This window comes from Anolis sagrei, chromosome 3 (genome assembly GCF_037176765.1).
Source record: "Anolis sagrei isolate rAnoSag1 chromosome 3, rAnoSag1.mat, whole genome shotgun sequence".
Classification (NCBI taxonomy): Eukaryota; Metazoa; Chordata; class Lepidosauria; order Squamata; family Dactyloidae; genus Anolis; species Anolis sagrei.
In genome coordinates, this window is record NC_090023.1 from 230,879,156 (window position 1) to 230,897,721 (window position 18,566).

Consider the following 18,566-nt stretch of genomic DNA (forward strand, 5'->3'; position numbering starts at 1 on the left):
CAGAGGACCCACAGGTTGAGAACCACTGCACTGGAAGGAAACCTTTGGGGAAGACAACTGGCAAAAGACTTCGATCATGGCAATGAGATAGAGCTGGTTTAAAATATTGTTGGTTTAAATACTGTTTTACCATGTACTGTCATTTTAATGTTTGTATATGTGATGGTTTGTAATTTGAGTTGATATTGTCTTATGTTTGAACGGCGTCAATTTGTTACTGACAGCCGCTCTGAGTCCCTCTATGAGGGAGAGAGGACAGAAAGCAAAATAAAATTTGAAAAACATTGTTACAGAAATAATCACTGGCAGAGAACATGAAATTCAATCTGAGTTTATAAATGATCTCTTTTATATTGCTCCTGCTCTGCACAAGCATATTTTGTTTAGGTTAATTTGGGGTAGAGAACTGTATGAAAGGAGACATATACCAACAACAGTTTGAACAGTAGACTTTATTAGAAACGTCTTCATTCTTCGGTAAATTCACATTAAAATAGGCTGAAGGCAGCTCAGTCTAAACATTCGACATCCTGCCATTACAACAACTTCCAGTTAAAAACTAGATAACTGATCAGGCAGAGAATTTTGAACATAGCAGGAAATGCAAAAAGAAAGCAGTGTCTTTAAAAAATAAGTTGATCTTTATGAATGACTACCAACAGTAACTGGAGAGGGAAGGAATCCCCCCCCCCCCCCCGGAGAATGAAGAATTTAAAATATGGGAGACAAATTCAAAAGCATAGCCATGTTAGTTTGGAATATAAATGTCCAAAGGATCTTGTAGCACCTTAGGATACTTAATTGAAAGAAAGGAATTGGTGGCCTAAACTGATTTCAAAGACTTTAAGTACTTCTTCACACACAAAACTGGACTCATTCAGTATCGCCACGGATTGTGGTGTTCCCAGTGGTGCCTGCCCTGGAGGTGTGGAGATCTGTTGCCCTGTATCCTGCACCGTCCCAGCTTCCCCCCTACCTCCTTATCACATGGAGGAAATCCTCCTAAAGCCAGTTTGACCAATCTAATGGAAAGACAGGGAGCCTCCTGTTGTTCGCCGCTGGCTTATTTTCAGTAGCAGCGGGGGGGTCCAGTTCAGCCACAGAGCCACCTCAGAAGTACTTTTAATGGGTGTGATGGGAGCCAACGGGCTCCATGGCCTCCAGAGCCAAAAAGAAGCTTGTGTGAAGAGGTCCCTAGTCTACTGCCTCAGAAGTATTTGATATAATAGATTCAGTATATGAAAGCTTATGCAACCAACTTCTTTCTTGCAATCTCTAAGGTGATGCAAGTTCCATTTTTTTAAAAAAATATGGGAGGTTCTACATATTTTGGGTAGTTAAAACATTGTAAGGGCATTATGAATTCTTCCCATGTGCTCAATTAACATGTGTAGAAGGGAATTCTATGAGTTAATCTTATTGAGTGCTTTAACTATGTGCTTCTTCCTCCTCTCCTGATGAATATGCATTACACATACATAAGAATGACTTCTCTTGTATATCAAGGTGTGGAACTATGTTCCCAAAATGAAAATAAAATCAACTGACTAAGCGGAGCAGATTCACAGCTCCACTTATATAGAATCTATCTGCCACTCCTGCCAGATATACATATTCATGTTGGAGAACTCCATGCATGGTGAGTTCTGTACATCTGTATGTCTATATGTGTGAATATCCAAGATACATACTTGAATATAAGAGTTATGTATATCTGTTTGTGTGAACATTAACCAAGGAGAATATGGGACAATTGATAGTTTGGGCAGGTAAAGATATCCTGCAGGACTGGAAAAATATTTCTGCCTGTTCAATGAGAATGTGGAACACTCGTTATGTCCAATTAAAAACAGTATTTGGAGTTCATGAAGTACACATAGTATTTATTCAGAGTTAAAAAGTGGCATGGTGTCTGAGGGTGAAAAAATGAGCTTGAGAAACTTGAATACGAACAGATACACAGCCTAATCAGCAACAAATTAAGCTTGAGAACATACATTTGAGACAATGCCATTCTGCTGAAGTAATAAGGGGAACAAAATGTTTAAGAAGGTACTTCAGCTTAACTGGTTTTCAGACTGAGCCAAGTTACTTTGGAAAAGGAGATGATCAACTACTTTTATAATCAAGACACAGCTTTTCTATAACACAATTTAAAATATGGCAGATGATGTACCATGAAGCTGGATTTTCTGGAAACAAAACCTGAGCACCTAAAAGTAAAGGCCACGAACTAGCAGTTCCAATGCAGCTCCAAATGCTCCCTGGGCACAATGTTTTCCCATTCCTTTCTATGGTGCACATGAGAATCCAGTGTGCACACTGGAGCATTATCCTTCACAAATGAGAACAAGCAGCCCCTATGTGTAAAGCACTTTGGTTCATAGCTAACATGTATAGGAATTGCAATGACTTTCTATATATACCAATTCTATCTTCTTGTAGAGTTTTGATTCTTGTATTTGAGAACCACAAAAAGTGGCTATTTCACTCACCATACAGCAACCTGCACTAAGAGTTGTGGGGGTTTTCTTCCATAAGGGCTGCTTTTTTGGGTAGGGGTCTGTTTATCTGGTGCATGCCCAATGTCAGATCTAGGCAAACATGCACTTGAACTTTGGATCTGACCTGTGAAGACAAGCTTTGGGTTCTTTATAACAAGGCTGCTAACAGTGTAGGCAATAATTATTTCAATGAAAGTATTTAAACTAATTAAAAGGGCTTTCACATTCCTTAGTAGTCTCCATAATGTTCTGCCATGGTTGGTTTTTAAAAAAATGTAAAAAATAATAATAATTAAATAACACTCCAAAAAAATCCACCACGAAGATTTATATTCCATTGTAAACAATTTCTACCATTTAAGGAGCTAGAATCATATTACTGATATTGTAAATAATTTTTCAGAGACTGAGGCAAAGGTAGAATTTCTATATCATGCAGGCGTTCTCTGCCCAAAGCGAAGCGAATTGATCTTCGGCACAGGTCCATTAAAGGCAGCGGTTCCGCTGAAAATGAAACAGAAAATAGTATCAAAATTCATTTTTTTCTTCATTCATTCTAACAGTGTATGATAACTCATATTGAGTGAGAGGGAATACTTAAAATGTGATTACTTTAGAAGAAATACACTTTAGGGCATGCACAATTTTACCACAACATTCTGAGCTACATTCATACTGTAGAATTAATGCAGTTTGACACTATTTCAGCTACCATGGCTCAATGCTCCGGAATCTGTAGTTTAACCTTTTTTTTATTCTGGCAGAAAAGGCTAAAGACCTTGTAAGAACTCTTTCCATAGCATTGGGACATGGCAGTTAAAGCGGTACATTTAAGATGCACCTTAAGTGATAGACAGACCTTTATCAATACAACAGGTCAGCACTGACTATACATTCTCTATTTATGGAAGTCATCCCATGCAAATTTGCACAAATTTTGAACTTACTCAAGAGCCTAAATAAATGGCCAACAGTTAAAACAAATAAACAGCTCTGCTATAATCCAGGCTCAAGTGGTCTTAAATATTGTAGTGTAATCTTTCTTACAGCTGGATAGACAGATACCTGGCCACTAAATGCCATATTTCTTTCTTTAGAAAAAACAAACAAACTTGGAAGTATTTCAATATAATATCCTCCCCCTTTCCCTGCCTGCAAAGTTGTTGAAGTTAATAGAAACAGGCAATTCCCACCTTTCTTTCCTAGTAATAAACAAATTTTGTTCACTTCTCTAGAGAGTTTCCATGAAACAGTTGAGAACACATATAAAAGGATCTTGGCAGTCACAAAAGTATTCAGGCAAAGTCCAAACCACACAAATGACTTTTTGAAGATACTTCTGCATCACTGTATGTTCTCATTCCGATAGAACAGCGTTTCTCAACCTGGGGGTCGTGCGGAGATGTCAGAGGGGTCACCAAAGACCATCAGAAGATACAGAATTTTCTGTTGGTCTTAAGGGTTCCATATGGGAAGTTTGGCCCAATTCTGTTGTTGGTTGGGTTCAGAATGCTCCCAAATGTCAAGGTCTATTTCCCCTCAAGCTCCACCAGTGTTCACATTTGGACACATTAAGTATCTGTGCCAAGTTTGCTTGAGTCAGTGCTCTCTGAATGTAGGTGAACTACAACTCCAAAACTCAAGGTCAATGCCCACCAAACCCAGTATTTTCTCTTGGTCATAGCAGTTCTGTTCCAAGTTTGGTTGAATTCCATCATTGGTGGAGTTCAGAATGCTCATTGATTGGAGGTGAACTATAAATCCCAGCAACTACAACTCCCAAATCACAACATCAATTCCCACCCCCAAGCCCACCAGTGTTCAAATTTGGGTGCATTGGGTACTTGTGCCAAATTTGGTGCAGTGAATGAAAATGCATCCTGCATATCAGATATTTACATGATGATTCATAACAGGAGCAAAATTACTGTTGTGAAGTAGCAACAAAAATAATTTTATGTTTGGGGTTCACCACAACATGAAGAACTGTATTAACGGATCGTGGCATTAGGGAGGTTGAGAAACACTGCTAGAACATTTGCATTTCTGATGTTGTATGGTCCAAAGTTTTAGAATGGTACATTTTGTCTATACAGATAACAAAAGCAACAGTAAAGAACATAGTATTATCTTCACTGCCTCTAAGAATCCAGGAGATGTAGAAATATCCTCTTTTGCTAACATGAGAGATGAGGGAGGCAACCTTCATAAACATTCCATTATCTTGGAAACAGGTATGGTCAAAGTTCACACAGATTTGGCTACAGTGATCTCAACATACTGAAACATATTCTCTTACTGTGATGAGAACAGATACTGTATGTTTTTCACAGAACGCTTTGCTATGCTAAGAAAAAAAAAGATGACTTCACACACTGAACATAATCTAAATATGAGGCTGGAAGGTAATGCTTATTATGTAAATCATGTCATTTCCAGCCCCTGAACTTATTTACTTCCATAAGTGTTATTCCTCTTTACTGATTGATCACTATAAGCCTTCCACAATATTATCTCTAGCAAGAGTACCCAACTTCACCAAAGTTAAAAGCCTATTAGTTCCAATCTCAGCCTTGTGCTCTTTCTCTCTCAGTTCCTTCTCCCACTCCAACTTTTTATTTTGAATCGGTCTTGCAACCCTGGTACTTATCCAGCCTCTAGCAACATTTTCCATGTTACAGACCCCACTGTTGTTTTTCTACTCTTCTGCCCCTCTCCCCAATCTTGTTCTCTTCCCTGTAATTCATTCAATCTCTTCCTTACCTAACATGCCTCCCAGTTCTTGCCAAGCAGCAGAAACCTTTTTATCTCTGTTTTGGTTGTCATATTCTAGTTTTCTACATCTAGATAGCAAAATTCTCATACATATGTTCATTACATTGGTTGATCATGACTTATCAGGAAATACAAAATTGCCCACATTGGTGGCTAAGATAGTGGCACCTCACCTTCTGATGGTTCAGTGTACATAAATTTTGTTTTTAATCACAAAATTATTTAAAATATTATATAAAATTTGCTCCAGGCTATCTGTATAAGGTGTATAAGAAACATAAAGGGATTTCATGTTTAGACTTGGGTTCCCCTCCAAAATATTGCATGATGCCCATATACACAAATAGTTATTTTAAAACAAATCTAAAATCCAAAACACCTCTGGATAAGGTATGCTCACTAAAATCATGTAGAGAGGAGGTTGAGAGGAGACATGATAGCCATGTATAAATATGTGAAAAGATGCCATAGGGAAAAGGGAGAAGGCTTGTTTTCTGCTACCCTGAAAACTAGGACTCGGAGAAATGGGTTCAAATTACAGGAAAGGAGATTACACCTGAACATAAGGAAGAACTTCCTGACTGTAAGAGCTGTTCAGCAGTGGAACTCTCTGCCTCAGAGCGTGGTGGAAGCTTCTTCCTTGGAGCTTTAAAACAGAGGCTGCAGGGATACTCTGATTGCGCTTTTCCTGCATGGCAGGGGTTTGGACTAGATGACCCATGTGGTCTTTCTTAACTCAATTCTATGATTCTATGATTCCATGTTGTGAATTATAAATACTTCCACCAAAAAGCATTCCATTTGAAGATGCTTTATTGATGGGTGATTAGGTTTTTCTTAGATGCTTTGCATATAACCCAAGCGGTCACAACATACAGTACAGCTGTTTTATGCACAACAACCTCTTTTTATCACCTTTTATCTGTACAGAGCTCTTGTGCCTGGCTAATACTTTGACATCAGACCACCAACAAATACGAGGTGCATGGCTATATTTCGGAGGAAGAACCTAGCAAAATTGCCTCTGAATATTCCTTGCCTAAGAAAAAAACTATAGTATTCATGGCGTCACCATAAGTCAATTGCACTAACATTTGTATCACGTATACATGGAAACATTCACCAGTTCTTGCCTACCCATATTATCATAGTGGATGAAATTGATATGTACAAATACATTATATGGATTCATTTAAAAACTGAATTTTAAGTGCTTTACTCTAGTCCACTGAAACTACAGATGTGGGAACACAGGTGCCTTAAAGGGCCAGACTCAGATTTAGTTCCAAAATAGAGTTTATTAAACAAAGAAAAAGAACTCAGAGACACTTAACTCAGTGTCTCTGGTCAAAACACAAAGGCAACAACCAGTTCTGGTGCAAAAAGGAAACTGAAGCAATAATCCGGATTATCCAGAGAAAAGAACTGGATTAAAACAAAACACTGAAAGTCACAAAAATTAGCACAGCGGGCAACCGGTTAACAAACAAAGAGCTGCAGTGAAGAAAGCGTAGTCAAACGAAGTCCAAGGTCGAAACAAGCCGAATTCCAAGATAGCAAAGTTCCAAAGTCCATGTAGGTAGCGACGTAGTCCATACTCACGAGAATCCAAGACGAGCTGAAGCACACACAAACAGAAGCAGTAACCTGTAGATCCAGGACCCGATGCCAACACGAAACAGGCAGCGACAAGAACCCAGTGCACGGACATAAACCAACACCTTGCCTTCTGCCTTCCCCATTTCAGAGCCTACTTTTATCTTACACATCATCATCCGAAGATGAGCTGACCTCCACCCCATCATTATCTCTTGCAGCTGTTCTTGATTCCATACGTGAACTCCTACTCCCATCCCTCCAACTTCTCCATCTTCTGTCAAGACTTAGATACCCCCAAGACTCAGATGTATTTCCCGGTTGCCAATCCTCATTACCAGAGAACCCCATAAATGTGTCACTAGACGTCGGCTCCGCACATACATCTTGTACCTCCTTTACCTTAGTCCAGTCCAATGTGTCATCCCTATCCTCATCACTCCCAGACCCATCATTCCCAGAGAAACCCACAAATGATTCTTCATCTGTGGGAGCAGTAAGTATATCCCGGATCCTCTTCCTCTGTCGCGCCTCATCCGATTCCTGCTCCCGAGCAACCCTCTTTGTTCCCCTATTGCCATCCACTGTATCTCCTTCCTCCCCCTCACTCATTGACACTTCGTCTCCAGAGAAACCTTCGAATGAGTCTTCATCAATAGGTGCCATAAGTATATCCTGGATCCTTTTCCTTTGCTGTTCCTCATCTGACCCCTGCTCACGAGTACCCCTTTCCCCCCTTCTGGCACCCATACTACTGCTTGCAACGTTACTTACAGGCTCTACTACGACAACAGAGGCTAAATTCAACTGCAATTAAAGTGGACCATGGAATCACTGGGATTTAGCATTAACTTACGATTCAGCAAATAGTTATATGGGTCTACTCTAGTTGAGATTAGCAAGTGGACTGAGTCCTTGAAGTGACATCCAATGTACTGGTGATTTGTTTTTACATATTCTTAAAATGCCTAATTTCAAACTCCTTGTCCTACTTACTAATTTTATAATACATTGTTTGTTTCTGTATTCTAAAACAACACAAACTGCAGATCCTACACTACATGTATTCTTCAGTTATATTTACTTTCTCTTTTCTTCCACTTTTGACTCTGAAACACAACCAGTTTGCCAGGCACATTCTTTTCTAATCCCTTCATCAGCTTTCAGTCTTCAGGCATATCAAATTAACTCCTGGTCATGACCTGAAATCATGAATAATCATCCTCCATCTAGATTTCCTCCCTCTTCTGACTCTTTTGCACATGCACACACACACCCCCTAGTTTCCTTTCAGCCACTTTGTTAGATAAAAGGGAAAAGCTGGTCCATATGTCGCATGTTGATATGAATCACAAATGTGGTATCCCATTTCTAATTGTTTCTCAAACATGTTTACAGTGCATGTGGAGAGGGGAGGTATCTTTACAAATGTACTTTGTGTATCAATCAAGAGAAAAAAATAGAATAATAATAATAATAATAATGGATTATGATTCCTTAAAAGTCAAGTAGAATAGAATTTTACACTAATAGTATTATACACATTATGATACACATTTCACACCTGTACAGATAAATATAAAAGCTGAATAAAGACATGTTAAAAAGATGAGTTTTACAGTGCATGGTAGCAATTTTAAAATGTTTTATTTTAATATGATTTCAAAATAAAGCAACAGGATGTGAAAGGAGAAACCAACCCATTACCAGGCTTGAAGCAATTCCAGAAGATATGTCTCCTGAACAGTAATTTATTCTTATATTTTGTACCAATAGTACAGCTGATACAAAAGAACCTCTACTTCTGTGGTCAGAAGCTAGGTTACCACAAGTACAGATACATCCATCAAGGTTAAAGTAGAACAGAATCTCTAACTCTGCCTCTTTGAGAAACATTCCTGAGCTATAGAACTTGATGCTATGCAAAAAAACGAAAAAACAAAACAAAACTTGGTTTTGAACAGTGTTGGGCACTTTTTTCAAAATAAGCATGTAAGATTATTTGTTTTATAGGAGAAAACACATCAACATAAACAGAAACCTTTTAGCTAAAATGTCATCACTAAAAACTATGAATATACATGCACATGTACAAGCAGAGACATGCAAATATGCTAAAAATTATATTCAACATAATTAATATGAAACTGCCACAACTTTTCGACATGTGGGCTAGCAGCATAACTCAAGAAGGGGAAAAACGTTGCACAGCTATGAAAAATGACACAGTTCAAGGCATATCTGAAAATATAAAGTGATGATACAGAATGTTCCTCCAAATGGATGTAATATCTACTATATACCGCATAAGTGTATTTACTATATATCTATTTCATGAGGAAAGAGCCCTGAATTCAGCTTATCTAAACAGTAAGAGCTATGATGTAACCTAAACAGTGAAATATGACCTCTTCCTTCTGTTCCCCCTGTCTCACACACAAACCCTTCCAATCTCTCCCCATATGAACAGCTGGAGGCCATTGTAATTGCCTTCTTCAAAAGACTAATAGGCAACAGATGGCAAGATCCTGTTATCAGCTAAGACTGATAAAACAGGCACTTTAGTGTCTCCAGAAGGTAATTTCTATGGTAGATGAAATGGTACTATATCCCATCTAGACTAGTTTAATCATTTAGGTTAATAATTTAAAACAGATACAGAAGAAAAGAAAAACAAACCAGTTATCATGCTCAGAGAGTATCTGATAAAAAGGATGCCATGAGATTATTAAAAGATAACTGGCACTACATACATAATAACAATGTTGTGTTTTGGGGTGTTAATCAGGAACCCCAAATGAATGGCCAATTACACTGCACTAGGTGCTGCTGTAAAATGTAGTGTTTGTGTGAAAAACTACAGCAAAACTCTAGGATGATTTCATATGGAACCTGCATTTTCAAGGTTCTTAGTTAATAAACCTCTGGAATATGTTTGCTACCACTTTAACTATCATGGTTCTATCCACTGGAACTCTGGTATTTTCTTTTTAGTATGAGATAGTGATTTGGATGTTGGACTGGAACTCTGGAGAATGGGGTTCAAATCTCTCTTTTGCCATGGAGACTCAATGGGTGACTTTGAATTGATTTGATTTTGATTTAGGAAGGCAATGCCAAATTCCTCTAAACAAATCTTGCCAATCAAAATATTCTGACAGGTCCATCTTAGTCATAGCTTTTCACACATAACTTTTCCTCTAAGCAAGTCACAAACAGCAGACATAATATATCACTGAAGTAACAATCACAATTGGTCTAAACCAGGCATGAGAAAACTTCAGCCCTCCAGGTGTTTTGGATTTCAACTCCCAGAAATTCCAGCCAGCTTACCAGTTCTTACGAATTGTGGGAGTTGAAGTCCAAAACACCTGGAGGACTGAAGTTTGCCCATGCCTGGTCTAAACCATGTGTTTAAATATCACCCTATGGGCAATGCCCATTAAAAGCCGAATAGTCATGCCCTGAGGCCACTCTCTCAAAATCGTCAGACTGAACTACAGTTGAACTACTTAAAGTTGTTTTCAACTTATGGCAACTCTATGAGGTTTTATTGGCAAGATTTGATCAGATGGGTTTCCCTTTTGCCATCCCCTGAGGCTGAAAGAATGTGACTTGCCCACAGTCACCCAGTGGGTTTTTCTATGGCTGAGAGGGATTTGAAGGGGTTCTCCAGAGACTTAGACCAATGTTCAATTCAAGTCAACCATTCATAAAATCTTACTCTTAAAATGACCCAAAGGTAATTCAATTATTTGGTAACCAGATTATTCTAAACATGACTTCGTACATTTATAATTTACAAATTATGTATGCCCTCCAAACAGCAGTTCCCAGGGGTGACAAGTGGGGTTTACTGCCAAGGTCAATGTACACATTTCACAAAACTTCAGTATTAATGGTAGCTAGTGGTGTCCATGTCTGTAAGGCAGTGAATATATTTCACATTTTAGTTTTAACTTTAAAGGAAAAATCTAAGGCATAACAAAAATAGGTTCAGCATGTTGGGTAGCTCCTGGTTTGGGGAGACACTGCAATGGAAACCTCAGGCCACCCCTTCTAATGATAATAAAAGGAGATGATTTATCATTAATTTTGATATTAATCTATTAATGTTGCTCAAAGGGAAAAAGTTATATGGGCAGTCCACAATAAATATTAAATTCAGTTAAGAACAAAAGACAAACCATAAAATTCCAGACATATAAGCATTAATTTCACAGTAATACTAGCAATTACATAGCTCTTAACATTTCTATATTAAATAAAAAGAATAAATATAAAATGCTTTATATACATATAAAAATAACAATGAAATGCCTGAAAAAAATAAGATTTTCACCTGAAGCTGAAAAACCTGCCTAGTGAGCTTTTCTGGAGAGAGAAAGAGCTCCAGATGGCTTTCTATCACACCTCAATTTGTAGCTGTTCTCACAGAAGGGGCTCAGAAAATGATTTTAAGGTCACAGAAAATAACCCTTTAGAGAACCTAGCCCCATGCCATTTAGTCTAGTGCTGGCATTCTCAATGGGCCTGAAAATCAGTGGAAATCAAAGTCATTGGAAATGACAAACCACTAGCGTAATATGATCATAATACTGGCCAGCCCCAGGTTAATGACTTTGCTGTTCCTCTGCGAGCCAACTAAATTTTTTGGAACAGTTTCAAAAGCAACTCCACCAATAAGATATCAGCAGAACATGGAAAATGGGAGCAAACTAGTCAGATAGAGTCACCCTCATCTATTCTTCCAGGGTGGGAGATACCATATGGTAAAAGAGATCTCTGGAAGCCTACCAGATGCCCAATGTTGCCTTGTAAACAAAACAAACAAAAAAAACCAAGTATGTTGCTGCTGCTGCATTAAAAGTGGAATCAGCAAAAACTTTCAGAATTTGAAAAATTTTGGATTTCAGGATTAATGATGCAAGATCTGTAAAACAATAGATTTCAAACTGTGGGATGTGACACGGGACAGGGAGAGTTTTTTCAGACATTCATTTTTCCTCATTTTTTCTCTCACTGCCACTGCCTCAGAAGTGCACATGCTGGAGAAAAAGAAGGAACCTTAGGCATGCCTGAAATTATAGCTATATAATCACAATTGGTCTAAATCAGGCATGAGAAAACTTCAGCCCTCCAGGTGTTTTGGATTTCAACTCCCAGAAATCCCGGCCAGCTTACCAGTTGTTACAAATTGTGGGAGCTGAAGTCCAAAACACCTGGAGGACTGAAGTTTGCCCATGCCTGGTCTAAACCATGTGTTTAAATATCACCCTATGGGCAATGCCCATTCAAAGTCGAATAGTCCTGCCCTGAGGCCACTCTCTCAAAATCACCAGACTGAACTACAGTTGAACTACTTCAAGTTGTTTTCAACTTATGACAATTCTAAGAGGTTTTATTGGCAAGATTTGATCAGATGGGTTTCCCCATCCTCTCACCACCTTCCTCCCCTACCATAGCCCACTACTTTGAAATGTCCCTTCTTCCATAATTCAGACTGTACTATTACAGCCACACTCTGGGATGCAACATCTATGTGCCACCTCTCTATATTAAATGGGAGGAGGAGAGGAGAAACTGAGAAAGGGGATACCACAGAGATACATATCTACCCAAAAGTGATAAGGGAGGCAGGCAGTGGAAAAGAGTAAAAAGAAGGACTAAGCTGATAAGGAAGAGAGGGGCTGAAAAAAGGAGGAGGGTGGGAGAAGAACATGAGAGCAAGTTGTATCTTTTTCATCCTTTTCTGATTATGGCAGGGCAAGCAAAACTGACAGTATTTTAATTCATATACTTCATGGAGGTATACGATGCTTATAGAACTACTGCTGTGAGCATCTGTATGGGCACAGTAATACCTATGCCTCTAAAGCAGGATTTATGACATCTATAGATGCTGCACATTTACCTCTGTCTATATCTGATGATATGGAAAACGGTGCAGCAACTAAATAAGTATAACTCCTGCTAGCCAGTTAAGATATTGTTGCTATTTTCTTTGAGTGTTTGACATGGCTATCAGTCTGTCTTCCAAAGTGACACATGGTCACACCCTACATCACTTTCAGGTTAAATATTACAATGATCTCATGTGGTGTTAATTAATTTTAGCATGAACTCAGCATGTCATCATCCCCCTTTTAAATGTTTGCTTTGAGGCAGGATTATACATCTTTTTGAAACATTAAATTCTTACTTTAATTGGAAAGACTTATAGCTCTGGCAATGATTTCCTTTCTATGTTCACTATTTTCTCCTCAGAAATCCCATCCTCCCTGTTTTCCTATCCTTTCTTTTCCATTCTCTTCCTGACCTTACCAGATTAAACACCCTTCTCTTTCCTGATGAGTCATTTTTCTCTCTGTGGGAAGCAAGTCTGCAGACTGACTGGCTCAATGCCTGCTCAGTGTAGCAGAGAAAGGGAGAGATACTCTATTCCAGGCCCTGATTTTTTCAAGGTAGTCTTACATTTCCCCTTTTAAAATGAAAACAGTGCTAGTAGCTATGCAATGTTTGTAAGAAATCTAATTCAAGGCAACCTTCCAATTAATCTGGCATCAATAGAAATTCAGATGACCAGTTGGTGCAGCATGAACATAGATTCAAGAGTAAGTGGTGGTGGAACCTGCTAGCATCTGTACGGATTCATTCCCCTTCACAAAGGGACCCATCTGTGCTGGCATGGATTTTGACGGTTTGTTCTTTGAACTGTACCCAAGGAGACAGAATAGGCATTCTGCCTCCTTGGTCCAGTTCCTTGCTACCCAGCAACCTCCCTGTCAAAGTTGGGTAAAGCAGAACCTAAGGTGGTGAGGGAGATTTCAACATCTCCAGCAAAGATGATCTGACAGGGCCAGCTTGGACTTCATGATGTGATGTAACACTGCACAATCTTCTAGATATGCTTAGGACAAACGAGTGTTGTGCTCATCTCTCCCTTCTTGTCCTAGCATTAAACCTCCCTCCCCCCTTTCCAATCACGAAGTCATGTTTGAGGGTGTTGGCATTTTGACTAGCTAGAACCCAAAACTACACTCTGCAAGACTAGTCTTAAATATGGTTGCAAAATGTGGAGTTTTGATGTTTGATTGGCCACTCCTATTATTTACTTACTTATTTACTTAGCATAGTCTGTACCCACAGATTCTGCAACAATGGATTTAACTGTCAATGGCTTAAAATGTCCCTCCCACTGCCAAAAATAAACATAAAAAGCAAATCTTGATTTTGCCAGTATATGTAAGAGTTACAGTTTTACTACACCATTGTATATGAGGGCAACTGAGCATGCAAGGATTTTTTATATTGATGGGGAAACTGGTTGTTCTGGAACCAAATCTCAGTGAATAACAAGGTCCCACTGTATAATCAAATCTTTAAGCAATTTACATTTAGTAACTTCTGCTATACCTGAACTACCTGTTTTGTCCCCTAGCCTTATTACTACAAAGACATACAACTGGATTTGCTTCCGTAGGAATAGAACGCTCTTTCTGACCAGGAACCCTCAATAAAGCAGGTCTCCTAACTGCTTGGAGGCATTTCTTCTCAAATAGAAAAATACAGTTTGACCAACCATAGGATGTTTAGCAAGTGTGAAGACATTCTCAGGGTTAAATAAACTTCGGGGTCTAGTAGTTATGGAATTATTTTTATGAAATCTAATATCCTTTCACTAACTACTGCAATATCACAGAATCATAAAACTGAAAGAAACCAAAAGGGCCTTCCAATGCAACCGGCACCCACACAGGAATACACAATCAAAGCATTATTGACAGTTAACCATCCAACTTATGTTTAAAAACATCCTGAGAATGTGACTCCATCAAACTCCAAGGCATCTTTTTCCACTGTCAAAAATAATTGTGATGTTTATATTCCTCCACCTAGGCACTGCAGCCTCTGAAAAATTATGTCATGGAGATCTTGGGGTTTTTAGTATCTGAATTTCTACATTTAATCTTTCCCAAATATATTCCCGATTTGTTTCCTTTTTTAAAAAAAAGTTAGAGACAGCCTCATCAGTCACCACAATGTAGTTACTGTCTTCTGCAGTCACCCAGTCTAGGCTCCCTGGGTGATCCAAAATGACAGAGGTTTGAAACACATTGGTAACCAATACAGTTGATTCAGGACTGGCAATGTATGCTTTAAAAGGCATTCCAGGTTGGATACACTGTACATTTTAAAAATGAAATAATCAATGGCTGAATTCCATTGACCTAATGTCAGTGTCTGATTGAATGTTGTTCTTATTTTTTGCTATGTTCAAATTATCAAATTATTTTGCTATGTTCAAAACAAAAGTTAAGTGTCAATGTATATACAGCCTACTCACTACAACAAAGCAGACCTATCTGGTTTATATCTTCTAGGTTGAGATGCACTTTGAATTATTTATTTGACTCTCCCCTTGATCCTGAAAAAGGTCAAGCATTTCATACAACTTACTTTATTGATGTACTTTCTACATACAAAAGCAAGACCATGCATTATTAATACCTGCCCTTCATACATCTGATGACATCAATTAAATCTGAGTTTTCCAGCCCCTCCTGTTTTGATACTTTGAAGTTTAAACAATAAAACTGACCAATGGCAGTAAAACGATATAACCACATCATGATACTTATGGTATTTCCTTTTATCTCCACCTTTTAACAATTGCTTTTCAAGCATAAAAGAATATTGAGACAACCTCAAGCATACATGGTCACCTGCTTATTTCCTGTCCTAACAGTTTTATTTCAAAGGTGTGTGACAAAGTGTTTTTTAAACACACAATCAAAGTGCTACAAAGGGAGAACTCAAAAGATAAGCAAAAATAATTTTGATTCATGCCTAGTGACCAATGATTGTTGATATTGCTTAAATAGTAATATTATACCCATTAGTTGGTTTCAAAGATAAGGCTCTTATCTCAGCCAGAAGAAAGAAAAGCATGACAGATGAACCAAAATAAGGGCCCAAGTATTTGTTCTAATAGTATTAATCTATTTAGCATTACAGATATAATCCCTTGGAAGTTCTAGTAAAAAAAGATACAACTCTGGTTTCAACATGAGCTTAATATTTTAAAAAATGGGCTGATATCACATTCTAACACAACAATTGGGCTAAACTGGATCTCACATTATCAAAAAGATATTTTCTGCTATCATTATTAACCTATTTTGTTAGGAGCAAATGAACCTGTGATGTGTCATGTGAATGGAGGAAAACCTAAAACCCATAAATTATGAGCCTCCACTGGGTTATGGCGGTGTATAAAATCCCTGAAAGAAACACAGAAAAAAGATACAAACAAATGACTAGATGAAAAACTGGTCTCTCATTAAGGAAGAAAGAGTTCAGTGTCACTGGAAGTCGTGTCTCCTTCTGAAAACAACATTCAAAACAAAAAAGAAGCGTGACAAGTTTGTATACAGACTGTTAAGTGTTATGCAAATATCAAGGTGATTCAGAACAAAATTAGCTCTTCGGAGTAAAACTGACCTCTTGGATAAGGGAATACTGCAGTGCAATTGGATGAATTATTTTTGCATACAGGCAGGAATATAAAGTCCCTTCCCTACCCAAATATTCAGTCACTTTAGTTGGAAGTAACTTAATCTTTCTCATAGAATTGGTAAGATAAAATAGAGGAAAGGGTAAAAACTGTTAAAGGAAGGAAGCATCCATGATGAAGAACTGAAAAGCTTTGCAAAAAGTGAAATAATTTTAGAATTTTTAAAGTTAGAATTGAACTCATTTTTAGCAGCCTGTTACCCAATTCTTTAGCCACAGCTATGACACATTCCTGGAATGGAACAAATATTACTGAGGTACACAAAAGAGGTTAAATATGTTTAGATGCCTTAAATATAAATATAGACCATATTAACTATTTATAAAAGTAAGCATTCATGTGAAGAATAGAATTACATAGATATTTAATTTTTTTTTTCAAATTAGAACTGAAAAATAATGGAAACTATGAGGAAGGAAAGAAGGAAAGAAGGAAGGGGGGAAATGAAAGACCTTTTTAAAGATCCTTATAATGACACATCCAATATTAACATATTTTGGCAGAGAATTTCACCTGTTGGGTCCTTTTAAAAACTTAAAGGAGAACCAAATATACAAGATTTTTCAGCTGCAACTTGTAATTTATATGTATGGAAGAGAATCTCTTAATCAACTAAACAAATAAAATCAAGTTTAAAAGACTAATTACAACACAGCCAAAAATCCTCAAATGAAATTTTTGACAGGTCCGAGAAACTATGCCAGAAAGACCACAACACAGCCCAGGGAATCTCCTGATTCCCAGGAGTAGAGAAGAGGACTTGAGAATTTCTGACACTTGTTAAGTGCTGTCAAGTTGGGTTTGCCACATGGTGACCCCAAATGTGAGGCAACTCTAAGGCCCCTTCCACACAGCTGTATAAAATGCACATTGAACTGGATTATATGGCAGTGTGGACTCAGATAATCCAGTTCAAAGCAGATATTGTGGATATTCTTGGTTATATGGCTGTGTGGAAGGGCCCTAAGTCACCCTCTCAGCTCATGTTCTACAAACTCACAGCTGCAGCTTCTTAGCTGAGTCTATCCTCTGTCATCTGGTCCTCGCCTTTCCCAACTACAGTTATCTCTACACATTTGCAGTTTTGCTTTTGGCACATTTGATTATTCATGGATTTGTTTTGAAATGTTCTCTCTAGAAATCTCTAGGTCCTTCAATGTTTCCCAGCTGAAGTTTACCACAGATTCATGGTGGAAACACTAGGAATTCCCAGAGAGGTGTTCTGTAAGGTAAAAAATAAATAAGAAAGTGTGTTTTTTTAATTTGCAGTTTTTCACTCACAGAGGTCTTGTTCCCATCACCCTATCAAATGTGGAGGGTTGACCATATCTGCAAATTACTATGCACGGTTGTCTTTCCTATCATTTCATGCTATGTCCAAAATGTGATAGCCTGAGACTTTTCTGGAGGAGAGCTCAGATTTCATATTCTTTAAAAGTCACTTATTTATTTTATTTATTTACCATATTTATATCCTGCCTTTCTCACCTCAGAGGGGACTCAAGGCAACCTTACAACAGGCAACAATTTGATGCCATACGCACATATATCAAATAAACAATTACAATTAAAATCAAACAATTAAAACATTAATGATTAAAATAAAAATTAAAATTTATTTTTCTTTCTGGGAGTTTATGGCCAGAACACTCCTCCAGAAACACATTTCCAATAAATTAAGCAAACAAAACAAACTTGGACTCTATAGTGCTAAGAAAAGCCAGTGTAGTATAATAGTATGACTGTTAGTCAAGGAGAGTAGGAGACCATTTTTAAATATTGCCACACCTTGGGCAAGTCATACTTTCTCAGCCTTAGAACAGCCTTAGAACCTCCTCTCAATAAATTTCAGCAATTCTACAATAGAGCTGCCATAACTCAGAATAAATTTTAATGCACGCAGAAAGAACTATCACTGGTTGCAGCAGTATTCACCCCATTCGCTATGGCATTTCTAATTAAATTGAGAAGAAGCCCAATATCCTCATGTCATTATGAGAGTAGTTGAATGGAATTATTTGTGTTCACTTCCGATTCCATTGGATTAAGGATAAATACACCCATTTCTGAAAAACGTATGCAAACAACACCAAGGAGTTATTGAAATAAGTTTT

General features: G+C 37.9%; 1 protein-coding gene across 2 annotated transcripts in view; it reads right to left on the minus strand.

Moving 5' to 3' along the window:
• Positions 1-433: 433 nt before the first annotated feature.
• SPSB4 (splA/ryanodine receptor domain and SOCS box containing 4) overlaps positions 434-18,566 on the minus strand; it is a 95,711-nt gene continuing 77,578 nt past the window's right edge. For both annotated transcript variants that reach the window (XM_060767912.2, XM_060767911.2), the window contains exon 3: positions 434-3,008. In XM_060767912.2, coding sequence (XP_060623895.1) covers positions 2,881-3,008 — 128 coding nt within the window. In that variant the 3' untranslated portion in view covers positions 434-2,880. The remainder of the gene's footprint in view (positions 3,009-18,566) is intronic.